The sequence below is a fragment of the Adiantum capillus-veneris genome, chromosome 22, assembly GCF_014529385.1.
Source record: "Adiantum capillus-veneris isolate H3 chromosome 22, ASM1452938v2, whole genome shotgun sequence".
Classification (NCBI taxonomy): Eukaryota; Viridiplantae; Streptophyta; class Polypodiopsida; order Polypodiales; family Pteridaceae; genus Adiantum; species Adiantum capillus-veneris.
Genome location: NC_140952.1, coordinates 88,638,003 through 88,654,090, shown reverse-complemented (window position 1 = coordinate 88,654,090; position 16,088 = coordinate 88,638,003). Strand labels below are relative to the sequence as shown.

The window sequence follows — 16,088 nt, the reverse complement described above, 5'->3', positions numbered from 1 at the left end:
TGAATTTAAGGCTGATTTGAAAGCTACTTTCAAGATGAAAGATTTGGGGCTGTTGCATCATTACTTGGGTATACAATTTAAGCAATGTGATGGTGGTATTGCCTTGTGTCAGAAAAGTTACATAGAGACATTGCTATGTAAGTTTGGACTTGAGGATTGCAAACCTATTGCCACTCCCATGGAAACGGGTTTGAAGTTGAGTCTACATGATGCTGGCGATCCTACTGATGTCACTCTTTATCAAATTGTTGTTGGTTGCCTCATTTATGTATGCAACACGAGACCGGATATTCAGTTTGCAGTCTCACAGGTCAACAGATTTATGCATAGCCCAGGGTCTAAACATTGGCAGGCTTTCAAGAGTATTTTCCACTACCTTAGTGGCACTTTACATCTTGGCTTGTTTTATCCCAAGGGGGGATCATTGCCGCTAGACTTACATGCTTTTTCGGACTCGGATTGGGCTGGTTGTTTTGACACGCGAGTATCCACAAGTGGTTTTTGTTTCATGCTTGGCAGTTCATGTATATCATGGTTGAGCAAGAAGCAACCTATTGTGCCCACTTTGAGTTGTGAGGCTGAGTACAGGGCAGTCTTCACAGCTACGGTTGAGTGTGTATGGCTCAGACGCCTTATGGCTGATTTGGCTATTGGACAGGACACTGCCAACACTATCTACACTGACAGTCAGAGTGCATTGGCAGTTGCAAGGAACCCACTTATTCATGCTCACACAAAGCGCATTGAGGTGCATTACCACTATGTCAGGGAAAAGCTTTCAGCACGAGAGATCAGGTTGGCTTATGTGCCAACACAGGACAACCTTGCTGATATTTTCACAAAGGCATTGTCTCGTGAGAAGCTTGAAGCTTTCCGCAAAGCTTTAGGCTTACTCCCCTTTGTGGGCCGATCATATCCTCAAGGCATGGCACTTCCCTTTACTCATGTGCCAGCTCTCGTTCACCGCATCACTCCAGGGGGGATTTGTTACCATATACATGTGGTAGTGATGTGTGTGAACACACTAGGACCGCCGAGGCATTTTTCCCCTCTTTAGGAGGTTTTTTCCCCCGAGCATTGTATATACGCCATCACTCTAAGGCTATCTATCTTTTCCATTGCACACTAAGTAACACACTCTCTATTGTGTGCCTTGAGCTTCCTTCGTCTTCTCCAATCTGTGTGCGTTTCTCTGCAACCCTAATTCCAGCACATTGGTCGATGATGACATAACCTAGGCATAATTTGGATCTATAGCATTGTGATCTATCATTATGGTAAGATCAATGTGATATGCAATAGATATAGCATTAACTTTTGGTCTACAAGAAAGTGCATCTACTACTTGATTGTGCTTGCCAAGAATGTGAGCAATATAAAAGTGAAATTGCAAAAGAAAAGTTGTCCACCTCATTTGTTTATCGGGTGACTTTGTTTGAGTCATGATGAAGTACTTGATACTGCAATGGTCTGTGAGACAAAAAAATGGGGTACCCAAAGGACAATGCTTCCATGAGCTAAGAGCATGCATTATTGCAAGTTTTTCTTTTTCATATATGCCAAGAATACATTCATTTTGATAAAGGAAACAACTTTCATGTGCTATAGCATGGCCCTCTTGGAGTAGAACAACACCTAAACAATCTCTGCATGCATCACAAAGGATCTCAAAAGGCTTGGAGAGATTAGGGAGTATCAATTGAGCAATAAGATTTTGCTTGAGAGTATCAAAATCTTCTTGTTCTCTTGGTGTCCATTGGTACTCAACCTTTCTCTTGGTTAAGTCATGTAATGGTCTTGCTAAGGCCAAAAATTTCTTTATAAATCTCCTATAATAGAAGCACATATTGAGGAAATTTTGAAGCTCATGGAGATTCTTTGGAATAGGACATTCCTATATGACCTTCAATTTTTGTGGATCCGTTTGTATACCATTTTTGGAGATGATATGACCCAAATGTAGTATCTCTTACAAAAAGAATTCACTTTTCTTGCCATTGATATAAAGCTTATATATGATCATCCAATTCTTGAAAATTTTCCCTAAGGTGATTAAGCTCATCAAGAGTCTTTGAAGAGATCATGATATCATAAAAAAGGACCCCTGTGTAAGCTTGATGTTTACAAAATAGCATATCCATCATCCAATCAAATTTAGTCGGTGCGTTAGTGAAGCTAAAAGGCCTCACTTTGTATCCAAATAAGCCAAAAGTGGTTCTAAAAGTGGTTTTATAAATACTTTTTGGCTCTATTTAGATTTGGTGATAACTTCTTTTAAGGTCAATCCAAGTATACTAGGAAAAGCCTTGCAGTTTGTTGAACAAATCCTCAATTCTTCGGAGCAAAATCAATCCTTTACGGTAATTTTATTTAGTGCACAATAGTCCATACACATACGATATGAAACGTCATTTTTTTGCACTAAAAGTACTGGAGAGCAAAAAGGGGAATGAGCTTGGGCGAATCATTCCCTTATCCATTAACTCATTGACTAGCATCATGATCTCTTCTTGTTGTGCAAAAGAGACACAGTAAGGAGGTTTGCTAGGGGGAGAACTTCTAGGAAAGAGTTCAATTTTATGGTCATCTTCACCTCTAGAAGGAGGAAGTTCCTCAAGAATAGTGTTAGTAAATAGAGAGGCAAGCTCATCAAGAAATGCTTTTAAAGACAAATCTTCTTTAGATAAATCAGAATTATGAGGTGAGAGTAGCTTGCCATTGGACACAAAAAAATTATGATAAACCATGTACGGAAAAATAGATTTCTTCATTGATTTCTTGGGATACATTAGGAATTGTGCTACCTTTGGTATTAGCCTGAATGACTACTGCTCTACCCTTATGCTAAAATGTATAACTCTCTTTGGAAATTGAAAGCTAACTAAGCCTAAAAGAACATCCTCATGCATCAAAAGGGAAATATAAAAGTCTTCTTGATCAACATATCCCTGGATGTGCACTCGGAGTAATTTACCAATTATAGAGGAGTAACTTGAGGTTCTTGTCCTTCAAAAGCTCCATCTTCTTCTTTGGCAGAAGAGAGAATACCCCAACTTGATAGCCATATTGTGAGAGATGAAGTTGTAGTAGGTAGAACCAGGATCAAATAAAATTAAAGCATCTTGATTTTGAATCTTACCCCATGCATAACATAGTGGAGCTCCTTGTTGACTTGAGTTGTTGAGCATGAGAAGTTGAGTAGCTTAAGCACTATCCTATTTTATTCTTTTTTTTAGTGCAATCACGATAACTGTGACTGCTTTCACCACATCAAAAATTATTTACGCTCCTTTTCGTACTTTTTAAGCTCCTTGGGAGAGAGTTTATCTCTACCTTTGTAAACTCCCTTCTCCTTCTTTTTATGGTTCTTGTTGCTTTGGCTTTTGGCTTTTGGACTCCGAGTTTGATTTCTCTCCTCCTTGAGGTTTATCCATCTTCTAGAGAAACTTGTGAGAATTTTTCCCAAAAGGAGAAAAGATTTTGACGGCAACCATAGTGTGATAACTCACTTCCCTATGGTCTTGCAAATCTGTGCATTGACATATTCTCACATATCCTTTGGAAGTCCCACAAAGAATTGTTGGAGTTGTTCAACAAAATCTATTCTTTTATAGACAATGGCTTTGAGATGTAAGTCCCAAAATTTGTCCACAAAGTTTTGAATGAACTCACCTCTTTCCAACTTGAGACTTCTCCAGTCAGTTAGGACATCATCCTTTGCTTTCCTGGTGAGGAATGGTGATAAGGTTGCAAGTCGGAACTCCTTCCAAGTCTTTGGTGCTTCTCCTTGTACTTTGAAGCTAGTTCACCATTGCTTGCCAGTCTTTTGTAGGTACATAGCTACATGGCTAGCTTGGACCCCTCCATGAAATTCTCTCCACCAAAAGCAGCATCAAATTGTAGAATGAAATTCAATACTTCATCAATATTACCATAGCTTCCATCAAAAGAAAGGAAAGTGATGTTCTTACCATCTTCTTTAAATCTTTGCATACGACGGGCCTTTCTTCCATTCAAGGTAAGAACAATGATGTTTTCTCTTCCTCTTACCCTTAAAGGCATGACGGTTTCACTCGAGGGAAGTTTTTTTGATGAATCAGAAGAGGGAGAAGAGGATGAAGGTGATGTCCTCATTCTTAATCTTTTGGGTGATCTTCAATGATCGCTTGATTCTTCAAGAGAAGAGGAAGAGCTGGAATTGAGGTTAGCCCATTTATGCTTGGTTTTACTCTCTAGAAAGTGCTTAACACGTCTTCTTCATGGAGCTACCTCATCGTCAGAGGAATTTTTTCTCTCACTATCACTCTTTGTAGAGTAGGTTACATGATTAGTCCTTCTCTCCTGGATAGGAGAGTGCCATCCTACATCATAGCAATAACCCTTTGGTTATCACCAAGATGAACTAAATTCAAATAGTATACTATTATTCAATGTATTATTTATATGTAATCTTCTTTCATTATACCAATATGACCACTAATTAGAGTTATTTGTTAGCAATACTCTTTCATAATTATAATTCAACCAAGGATTAGTAGGAAGAAAAAATTTGTGTGTTTGCAATAAACATGCCCCGATTAATTGAACCAGCTTGAAAGAAAATTGCATAAATAATACCTTAAATAATATTGCACTTTTATTTTTAAATGATATATTTTAGTATTTTATAGAATTTTAGATTGAGAATGATAATTTCCTATGCATTTTTAAGGAAGAATATTACAAAATAATTGCAAAATCAAATATATGTAGCCTTTAGAGAAGCCTTTACTGCTCGTAATTCTAGTGGTTCCACGCATTCACACAAAAATACAAGGTTAGAAACCATACCTATTTATGCATATTGCAAGAGTCAACATTGGAACCCAATTTTTATCCATGTCACACCGATAATAAAACCTACAAAAAGCCTAGTAGAACAAAATATATACTCTTAGGCAAAGTTTGTCATTGCATCCATCCAAATATGAAACTACCAATATATGATAGTTCTAAACTAGGTCCTCAACCAAAATTTGTAAACACACTTAGGACGCTGGGACACTTTTTTCCCTTCTTAGGAGGGTTGTTTTTCCCTAATTTGTATAGACACCCATCATTGTAGAGCAAGCCTTAACTTTGTATTGGCACACTCAGTAATACTACTTCTTATGTTGTGTGCTTCTCCTTCATCTTTTCCATCTTTGCATGCATTCGTGCATGTGTATTTCTAACAATTGGTATCAAAGAAGGCTTTTATATCTAGGGAAACATCGTTAGTACCCTTCTAGCTCACACTCTCCTACTAAGGTGATTTTTTTGTTTCGAGTACTAGAAATACATATGCAATTCCATCCTTTTGTGTGAGTGTTTTGATAGTGCAGATTTTTTGCAAAGCAAGCACTTCGTAGTTCATTGTGGGTTGTGCTATATAGCATAGGTTGGTTTTGTGGAATTTTTCTCATGTATAGGAAACTTATGTATTAGGTGTAGTCATTGACCATGGTGCGTGCTATCTCTTGAGGAAAAACTAGATAGGACAACTACCCACTTTGAGTGTACATGCTACAACATTTTCTTTTTGCAAAGGGTGTTAGGAAGATTGTACATGGTTATGATGTAAGGCCAAATTCTGTGGAGATACAGAATTTGTGGATGATGGTGGAGGTTCCATCATTTCTATTGCTAGAGTTGTTTTGCCTACTACTAAGGAAGCACGTTGGGATACTAAGGATGCACAAGCTCATGAGTTGATTGCACTTTCTACTATGCGTTTCATTATGCCACATATTTTCTCATCAAGAATAGCAAAACAAGCATGGGATAGACTAGGTTCTCTATTTGTAGGTTCAAATTTGGTAAACATTGCTTACCTACATAAAGAAATATAGTGTAAGCTTATGCAAAAGAAGGATGATATGGATGTATTCCTTGTAGAGATTAAAGATATCCATATGAGTAGTTGATTTCCATTGGTGATGTCGATACTCTTATGCAAATAGTTTTTGATGCTTTGCCAAATGCTTATTAGATGTTTGCCTCCACCTTTAGGCTTGTGATAAAGAATAAACTTGATGATGTGAAGTTTGATGGTCTTTGTCTCTATATTGCTATAAGAGACCCAATGCAAAATAATAGGTCTAAACAACATGCTATTAAACATGCATTTCTAGATGCACCGCAAAAAAAGAATATCATTATTACCACCTCCAATGCTTGTGCAAGTAGCAAGCTTGGCCCCATAACTGTTACTTCTTCAAACCGCAAAAAGTCCTAAAATTCAAGTAATAAATCCAAAAGAAGTTGAAATTTCATGACTATAGGGCAAACAATCATCTCATCAAGCAATGTCGTAAGCTTAATGCTAAAGAGGCTAAAAAGAAAGAGGAAAATGCAATCATTTTGTATGCTTTTTCCAATGCAAATTTGGTAAACGTTGTGCAAGATGTTGAATGGGATTTTAGGGTGCAATGTCAGTATGACCATCTTTTTATGATGGATACATTGTAGAATTTGTGGATCATGTGTGGTACTTCGATAATGGTACGAGTAAGGATTTGTAGAGTCTTCATGGTGATCCGTTCACTTCTCTTGAGGCTATCCCTAATGGGAATACTATCACGTTTGCCAACAATGCCTCTTATCCAATCAAGGGAAGTGGAAAGAGTGTGCTTACTATTGTAGGTGGTAGCTCTTCACACTTTTGGATTACATGGGATCATAAATAACCTTTTGTTTATATCTACATTGGCAAAATAGGAATTCAATGCACCTTTGGCGAGTTGTCATGGGATTAAACATGAATGTACAATGCCGTATACCTCTCATCAAAATGGTGCTACTGAGAGGAAAATAGATCACATGTATAGCCCTTATGGAGATAGCATGATGTATGCATGATGTATGGGCCAAAATTTAATCTTTGCCACATGCATTGTGGCTTAGAGCTATTATGTGTGCTACATATGTACTAAGCATTTGTCCCACTAAGGCATTGGCATGGCAAGAATCCATCCATTGGTCACTTACATATGTTTAGTTGCTTAGTTTATTCCTTGATGCCTGAGCAACGATGCAAAAAATTGGAGGATGCGACTTTGAAATGTATTTTTGTTGGTTACATTCTAGAAAGCAAAGGTTACAAGTTGCATCATCGACAAACTAAGTGTAACTTGATCATCCGAGGTGACATTTTTGTAGAACATGCAATCCAGTCCTTGAAAGCAAGCTCCACATGCTTGGTATGAAAAGATTCTTGCTTACTTGGCTACACTTGGTATTTAGAATAGTCCAATTGAGAGAATTTTGTATGTCCATTGTATGGATGATGTATTTTTTATCATTATGATGTGCGTTGAGGAAATTTTACTCATTGGACCAAGTGAGGGATATATAGTTAAATTAAGGTTAGCTTAACTACCTCTTTTGAGATGTAAGACTTGGCGCTTTTGCATCATTATTTGGGCTTACATTAACATGTTGATGGAAGTGTTGCTTGGTATCTGACAAGACTAGGGTTGTTCTATCCCTAAGGTGGGACATGGTCCCTAGGCCGAGAGATAAGGCCAAGCAATGTCTAGTGATGAGTAAAGGGGTCTCCTAAAGATAGCGGTTAGGAGCCCTCGTAAGAGGAGGTGGTTGGGAGGAGATTAGTATGTTCCAAGTCACAATGGTTCTATAGTGGTATTGTGGACACTGTGTGAAGGACCTTTTTCTTTAGATGCTTGCAAAGAAGCTTTCACTCTTTTAATTATTCAAGGAAACTTTAAGTGCAGCCCTTGTTAGGACACCTCCTTGTATTTGAAGGGTTTATCGATTGGTTTTTATCTAAAAGTCTAAGGGTCATCCAAGCCATAAGCAATTTTCACATGTTTTGACTTATAGAGCACACTACGAGCGGCTCATTTTTTTCTTGTCGCCTACACATTGGCTATGGAGAATGTAAAAATTTTGAATGCATTTCTTTCCACCTTTAAGAAAATTCATAAATATCGTTGAGATTTTGATTTAGCATGGTTTTGCAACCGCCTTAAGTGGTTTTGACTAAACGATCTTTCTTCTTCTTTTTTTTTGGCAAGATAGTGGACTTGTGGTAAATTATACTAGTATCCAAAAGCAATTTTGGCTTGTAGTAGAAGAATAAAAGAGACAAAGAGCCATGAAGTTTGTATTCCTTAATTACGAGTTCGAGTGTTTCCTATGACTAGATCCAATCAAAGTTAAATGTCATAATTGATTTGATTGGGGTCCTAGATAGTGACTTCCTACACCAAAGTGCTCAATGGACGGTTATACCAAGGGGTATCTTTCACTAGGATATTGTTTAAATACCAAGAGACACTAATGTGACGTGCCCATTGTAGGGTCTTTTACATGTTGCTAAGTTTTTTTTGGACTAAGGCAGTCCACAATTATCAAACCCTTATGCATTTTATGTGGTATGGGATACAAACTTGTGTGAGCTTGTTGCAAGGATATCGGATGTTTGTCAAAGTGATTGTTTGTTGCATATTTGGTGGTATGGGACACCAAAAGTATTTGGGAAGTGCTTTCTCAGATTTTCCAAGTAATTTTATGGTGTTCATGTGATATGTTCTAAGTGCAAGTACTACATGTACTTCTATTGTAGATTTTACCAATACCTATATGGGGAGGTATGGTGTGACTTATGAGTGTAATGCCTTGATCGACATTAAAACCAAATACATTCTCACTACATCAGGACACTATGAGTGTGTAGCTTGAGTTAGCCTTGATCTTATGTAGGATCACGTTTTGTTTACTCACATAGGAACTTTTGTGCAGTAGCATAGGCCTCAATTCTTTACGCGTCAAGATTTAGACCCAATAGCTTGTGTGGTAAAAAAAATTGGAATCCCATTACGTCAATGCAATAAAGAAACTCCACACAAGGCTCTTCTTCTTGTTGGGAGAACAACACCATTTTTGGGATTTCTTCCACATGTGGACAACAAATGTACCCTTAGACTTAAAAACAAGCACAAGCAAGTCTAGCTAATGATCATTCACTTGGTTGATCTACATTAATATGTAAGAATTCCATGTTTTTGGATGAATTACTTCAAGAGTAAGAGCAATAAGTTTTGCTCTGTTAGGGATGGAATTACTTCAAGAGTAGGAGCAATAAGTTTTGCTCAGTCAGGGATGGAATTAATATGTAAGCATACCATGTTTTTGGACAAAATTACTTCAAGAGTAGGAGCAATAAGTTTTTCTCAATTAGGGCACCTTGATTGAGGTAGGCTTTTCTATTAGTTGAAATCCCTCTTGGCCAAATGGAAATTCCCTTTTGACTTTCTAGTTAACACTCTAATTGCAATCAAGGATGTTCAACCTTTTTTATGAGGAAATAAATAGATCAAATGTTGGTTTATTAGGAATATATTGGTGCTTTTAGGAAGTTATTTTTCACTGATGTTTTTAAAGATGAAAACTCCTCCTTCAGGAGGGGGGTAGATGTCAAGACTAGGGTAGGTCTATCCCAAGGTGGGACATGGTCCTTAGGCCAAGAGATAAGGCCAAGCTATGTTTAGTGCTAAGGAAAGGGGTATTCTAAAGATAGTGGGTAGAAGCCCCTATAAGAAGAGGTTGGGAGGAGATTAGCACGTTTATAATCCTATCGGTTCTACAAGACCATAAGCTTGTAGATGTACAGTAATTCATCATCTTTCAAAATCTAACTGTGGATGTCAAATGCCATACATTAAGAATCTTACTAATATGCCATAAATACAAGAATAGAGATAGAGCATTTATAAATAGAGTTGGTTTATCTAGGAGCATCTAGCATCTACCACATTAGATTTTGAAAGATAATCCAATGATCTAAATTTATTTCCATAGGTCAGCAATACGTCACAGACCCCTAGGGGTGGGATTTCTCAATAAGTGGCATTGTTTGAACTGGATAATCGAGTGTTATTATACACGAAAGTCAACCCTTAGTTCATAAATCAAATTTTAGAGGGTAGGATTACAACACAAAAAGTGGGTCAACACCTTAAACCTTTGTATATGTAATACTTTGATGTGGTAAACAACGCGCTTTTTATGGTGAAGTTTCTTGCTTATGCAATTCTTTGCTTTACACCTTCCACCTCTCCTCTATCTCCCTTAGATATGACAAGCTAACATGGTATCAGATCCCATGGCCGGCTATGTTGTCTCAAATGTTGGCCTTGAAGTCCTCATGAGAAAGATTTCTTAGAGAAAGAAGGTAGAGAGAGTTGACCTGCTCAAAACAACTAAGAATCTTCATCAAACGATTTGCCAAGCCTAGTGAGGAACTTTTGACACTATGAATTTATGAAATTCACCTCCTACAGCTCACCATGAACCAAATTAACAAGTATCCTCTATTCAATCCCTTGGGCCAATCCAACAATCTAGTGCAAATTTCAACCCAAAATGATCACCTAACAAGGAGAAGTGGCCATTACACAAAGGTTTGCAGAGAAAAGTTTTCACCCTTATGTCAATTTTTATTGATCCAAACCTTGCCAAACTTTGGGGATGTCATCTATATAATACCAATATACAAGATACCAAGTGAAATCAAAGCAAAGCCTATATTTGTCAAATTGTGATTTGGGCCATCTAGGGATTTGTTTATAGTAAACATACATGCATGTCAGCATGTTTCACTGATTTTAATGGTTTGAATTGTTAGGTTTGTGGTGTGTTTACACATATCATTACCATAATATGGTAACAAATGCCCCTTGGGAGTGATGTGCTGAACATGAGCTGGCATCCATTTATAGGGAAGTGTCAAACCATACGCGATCGAGTAGGGGTATGGAGTGAGCTTTGGAGGGAGCTTTTTCTAGAAAATGGACCAGATGGTAAAATTATTGAAAAATCTCTCTCCAACAAGTTTGTCTTGGATTCCCTACTTGTCTCAAAAAAGATTGCTCTGCAAAAGTAGGTCTAGCCATGCATCATCTACTCCATCTCACTCCTCTTTCGCAATTTCTCCCCCCCCCCTCTCTCTCTCTCTCTCTCTCTCTCTCTCTCTCTCTCTCTCTCTCTCTCTCTCTCTCTCTCTCAAGTTCACGTAAAGGTCACAAGAACATAATAAATCCATATAGTTACAAGATCATACCACTTGACAATAAACACATCTCTATTGAATTGCATGTAAAAAGCGACCATTTATAACGGTTTACAAAAAAGATCATTGTTTGCATAATGTGAAGCGCAACCTAAAATATCTACTATACTGCTAGATGTAACTCCAAAATGTTTGGAAGTGGCCCCACCAAAGATGCTTCCCCTAGCGCACAATTCGCCTCACTTGCATGCATCTTGCCTTGCTCCTGCATCTATAAGCCGAAGGGCTTGCATATCCAAAACATTGCGTAGTTTGGTGGAGAATTGCTTGTTGCTCTTTAATATTGTCACGGTATGACCCATTTGGGTCCCCAACAAAACCAACGCACCCACATTCTCCTTCAACCTAGACAACAATGTCGTGCTTGTTTGTGTATTGTGTGAGCAATTGTCGAACAAAGCAATGCCCGTGTTCCATACCTTTTTTTGTTAGATGTGTTATTAGGCAATCGTTCTCCAAAGAGAGGGAGAGGTTAAGAAATTTGGATATTGTTCCTGAGGATGATTCCACGGTCAAGCATTTGGGGTAAATTCTACTTTGTAGGATAAAAAATTTTGGGTCTATAGAATCTATGAGCAGCATGTCATCAAAATACCTATAAGGTGTTCCTAATTTGGAGAGGACCTCCTGGGGTTGTGGAGAATTTAAAGTAGCGTACAAAAAATTGTATTCTAGGGCATGTAAAAAAAGATTGCACCACAGAGGTGAACAAGCAAGGCCCTTTGGGATTCCATTGGTCTGCTTGTATACCTCCCCAAAACATTGCACATACATGTTGTTGTAATGAGCACAATTACCTCTTCTAGATTGAAGGAGAGTCCTAATTTGTAGGGATGTGGTGACCAAGTCCCTTCCTTACATTGAGAGGGAAATCTCTTGAAAGAGATAAAATCTTCATGTGTGTTGCTGAAAGCATATGTGATGAGCTTATTGATCTGATGTATAAGGCCCTATTCACTCATATAAGTATGTTTTTGTAACATTTTTTGATGTCCCCCGCAAAAAGGGTTGTTGCATTTTGGGGTAGGTTTATGACACAATCATAGACGGATTCAATGATCCACCAGGATTGTAAGTGAATGTTGTGGCATAGTAATGCCTTTTGATTAAGCTTCCTGGCTCGAGACTTGAGTTGTGGGATGCATGTCTTTAAGAGACAGGCCATAAGAAGTGAAGCCTCAAAATAACAACATGAGGATCCACAAGTGATCCATCTGAAAGATGCCTTGTGGAGCTTGTATACGGCAGTAAGGTAAGGGAGTGTCAAGTAAAGTGGGGGGATGATCTTGGCTAGGAAATCGATGAGGTATTGTGAGATCTCCTCGTTGCTTTTTTGCCAAAGAGTGAAGTCTCTTCCTTGCAATCTTTTGTTGGCCTCTTTTGTGATGAGTTTTTTACATATGAGAACTACATTATTGGGGGCTTTGTCAATGCATGTAATAAAAAAACTAGATTGAATGTCTACAATCTCATTCGTGATAATGGGGTGAGTGTTATGTTGTTTCTTCACGGGGAGGTGTAGGATGCAATAGGAGTGAAATAAGGAGAACATCATCTCAATTCAAGGTGTGGTGGGAGAATCACACATCCACACTCTAAAATTACTTGAAGTACTCGTTTAAGTTCTTCACATGCATGTTCCATTATTAACCCATTATTGCATAAGTTTGCTAATGTCGGGGTCATAAAATTATGCAATTTCAAAGTAATTATATGTTCATCACCAAGGTCATGATCCAAAAAATTATTACAAATGCAAGTAACATCATGTTTTGAGGTAAAAAACTCTTTAGCATTAGAGGGGTTACCTTGAGTGGGGGGTCAAAAGCCCAAGTAAATATGCATTCATCCCACAACGGAGTAGTAGTGAGGCATAGACCGAAGAAAAACAAGTGAAGAACGAGGCAACATTTTTCAAATCCATGAGAGGGTTTACAAAAAAGAGAGGGATACAGCAGCCTTCTTTGCGGTGGTGGGGGGCTAGTCGATAGCGTCCATGTATGCCTGTGGTTACCTGCATCAGTCATAGAGCAATGCTTTAGCGCTTGTAAGGCAATTCGGATTTGTCATAATCTTAGAGCGAGTAGGTTGGGCAGCCGGTAGGCTAGCAGGGGGGTTGAGTGGAGTGAGGGGGAAGGAAGGGTAGGAGTTAGGAAAGGTGAGTGGCTGCTCTCGGATGAGATTGTTGGTGATGAGGCAGCCCACCAATTTGATGATGAGTGGGTCTGTTGTGGTGTGTGGCTACGACCACGTCCACGACCACCTTGGCCACCATCGCCTCTTGCTTTCTTGTGTGGACGGGCTTCTTGTAGCATTTTTCTTGCAAATACAGCTGCCTGTATAAAACCGTCCTCCTGGAGTCATGAGTAGGAGGGGCTTGGTTGAACAATACAGAGCGTGAAATTGCTTCTCTCAGTTTTTGTCTGTAGAAAAAATGTAGCAAGAGGGCCTTAATGACCTCTTGTGCCTCCTTTGCCATCCAACTAAGGAAGGCAATTGTTGATTTTTTGAGAGATGGGGCGGGAAAGAAAGAGGGGAGTTGGTCGAGAATCAGCCATAATGCATGGTCAAACCACAGGACACTGTTGTCTCGGTAGAACTCTCCTTGGCCTACGTGCTCGCACCCGCATTTTATGAAGGGTCGATGCACTTTCCATATTTGCATAGTATAGTTAGTGTCTCTCCCAGTGGTGGAGATCATTCCCTTTACCCCAATTGTACAACCAAACATAGCCTTACACCTGCGTGTTTCAAAACAGGACATGGCGAATGGTGTAGCTATCAAGGTGTTTTCAATAAGGTTAGACGCATTAGTTTCGAGAATTTGTTACAGTCCAAGATTAACAGAGGCTTTATCCATGTCTTAAGAAGTAAAAGAAGCAAGTTTTCTGTAAAAGGAGCTAAGAGGGTGAAGTTACCAAAGTTCTAGGCCTTATGTTGGGCCTCCCCCAAATAAATCTCCAGCAGCCTGAGGGGCTTCTTACATAGACTCTTACTTGGTGTAGCCATAGTGAGGTCACGATTGACAAGGTCCTGCTCTTCTTCGTCCAGATCAGCAGGTAGAAGGAGGCAATCCGCGACCGTCGGAGGACTAAGAATTGTTTTGGTGTAGCCACTCAGCAGGGACTTTCTGCGCTGAGCACCAGCGGGTCATTTCGCAATCGTTTGCCATAGCTTTCCATGAATTTCCTCATTAAATTCGGAGCTTATTCTAGCCATTCCTTCTGTTCGCCATTGTCTGCTTCTTGGATGGTGTGTAGGTTTGCATGGATGCTCTTTAGCCTTTCCACAGCCGACTGAGGGTTTGTGTGTGCCATAGCATAGAGCTTGAACCATGCAGATGTGTCAAGAGAACCTACTAATGTGTCAGCGGCATCATTCGTCAAGCCTGCGCGGTCCAATTGCACGATAGTGCTGTGAAATCCCAAGTCTGAGATGCATAACAGCAGCCCTTGGACTATCGGTGACAAACGCGGGGCGAGGGCATTGTAGCGTAGTTGTGACAAGGCTCCATTCCACTAGAAAACCTGTTGAAAGGCATAGCGAGTCAACTTTCTCTAGAACCGTTTCCATACACGAATCAGTGAATTGAATGCAGAGGTTTTGCTGCAATCAAATCAAGCAACAAATCAGTAAATCCGTCTCCACATTCACACACATGAATCAGGCCCAGACACCAAGGCTGTAGATATGGTGGCTATGCCCTTCTCTCCTCAGGGAGCAGCCATCGTCCTTTGGCATGGTAGCACCTTGGGTGGGGAGTCCCTGACCCCGCCCTTCTGCATGACGTTGTCTCCGTCTACCAACATCTTGTGTGCCACGGTAGCACGAGCTACGCAACTAGAGAGAGAGAGAGAGAGAGAGGGCCACTTGAACCTGAAACCCCCTTGCCTAGGTTGTTCATAGCAATCAATCATGCGCAGAGAGGTAGTCCCTTGGCGTAGCAGCAAATCGAGTAATCCCAAAACAGAACTTGAGTTGAGTAATGTGGTGGTCTTCTCCACAGTGTAGCAGAGAGTATTTTAAAGTTATTTACTATTTGTACAGATCTGGTAAAGGGGTGTGCCCTTTATGCTCACTAGTACAACGGCGCCGCCTTCGGCTGCGGCACCACCTCCAAAGGTGCTATGTGAATGCATCTGAGAGACACCCTTGCGACCAAGGTAGTGCCAAGCACGACATTTTCTTTCAACGACCCCTCACTAACAATTATATCATTGTGAATTCTTTTGCCTATATCCTCATCTTGTGTAATGCTACTTTCCTTCAAGGTGCAAGTGTATGTGATTGCATTTGGAGAGATGCCCTCTCTCTCCATCTATCAAAAACAGTGCAGCACTTCCTAACCCTCACTCTTGCCTTTGAGTTGACAACGTATGTGATTTCATCTAGAGAGACACCCATGCTTCGCGTGGGCCGAAAACATCCCGGAGCTTCTTGAGCTTGCCCAAATTGGCCATATCCCGCAATCAATGCATTCCAAAAGATGACATCCTCGATAGGAAGCTCCTCAAGCACTTTTTGAGCTTTAACAATAGTTCATTGCTAGACATAGCCATGAGACAACATTGCCTCGTCCATCGGTTCTTCACCCTGCCCTGCCTTTGGCCCCACTCACCCTCTTTCCTCCCAACCCCTTTCTCGCCTTCTCTCACCTTGGCCAAAACTTGTTGTTGCTTGAAAGCTCAGACAATTTGTTAGAGAGAGAGAGAGAGAGAGAGAGAGAGAGAGAGAGAGAGATAAACACGCCATGGGACTTTTGAGGGTGAGAGAGACTCTCAACATGAGAGATTGCATAATGATACAACCTAATCAAAGGACATCGTGATACAACCACATGCCTTCAAGGTGCAAGATTACGTGACTGCATTTAGAGAGATACCCTCTCTCTGCATCTGCTAGTAAATAGCGTGGAGCTCACTGACCTTGACTGTGTTGGACATATCAATGCACTGCATGAGACAACATTGCCGAC

At 39.8% G+C, this 16,088-nt stretch overlaps 1 protein-coding gene across 2 annotated transcripts in view; it reads right to left on the bottom strand.

The window, feature by feature from the left end:
• The window catches only part of LOC147429757 (uncharacterized), a 33,007-nt gene extending 17,699 nt beyond the window's left edge, over nt 1-15,308 (bottom strand). The window contains exons 1-5 of one of the 2 annotated variants that reach the window (XM_086495998.1): nt 14,863-15,308; nt 14,641-14,719; nt 14,473-14,543; nt 12,922-14,248; nt 3,673-4,361 (exon numbers count right to left, since the gene is read on the bottom strand). In XM_086495998.1, coding sequence (XP_086352124.1) covers nt 14,039-14,248; nt 14,473-14,543; nt 14,641-14,719; nt 14,863-15,030 — 528 coding nt within the window. In that variant the 5' untranslated portion in view covers nt 15,031-15,308 and the 3' untranslated portion in view covers nt 3,673-4,361; nt 12,922-14,038. Of the gene's footprint in view, nt 1-3,672; nt 4,362-9,773; nt 10,232-12,921; nt 14,249-14,472; nt 14,544-14,640; nt 14,720-14,862 lie in introns of those variants that run through there. The other variant, XR_015185900.1, reaches the window with a different exon arrangement.
• Nucleotides 15,309-16,088: the final 780 nt, after the last annotated feature.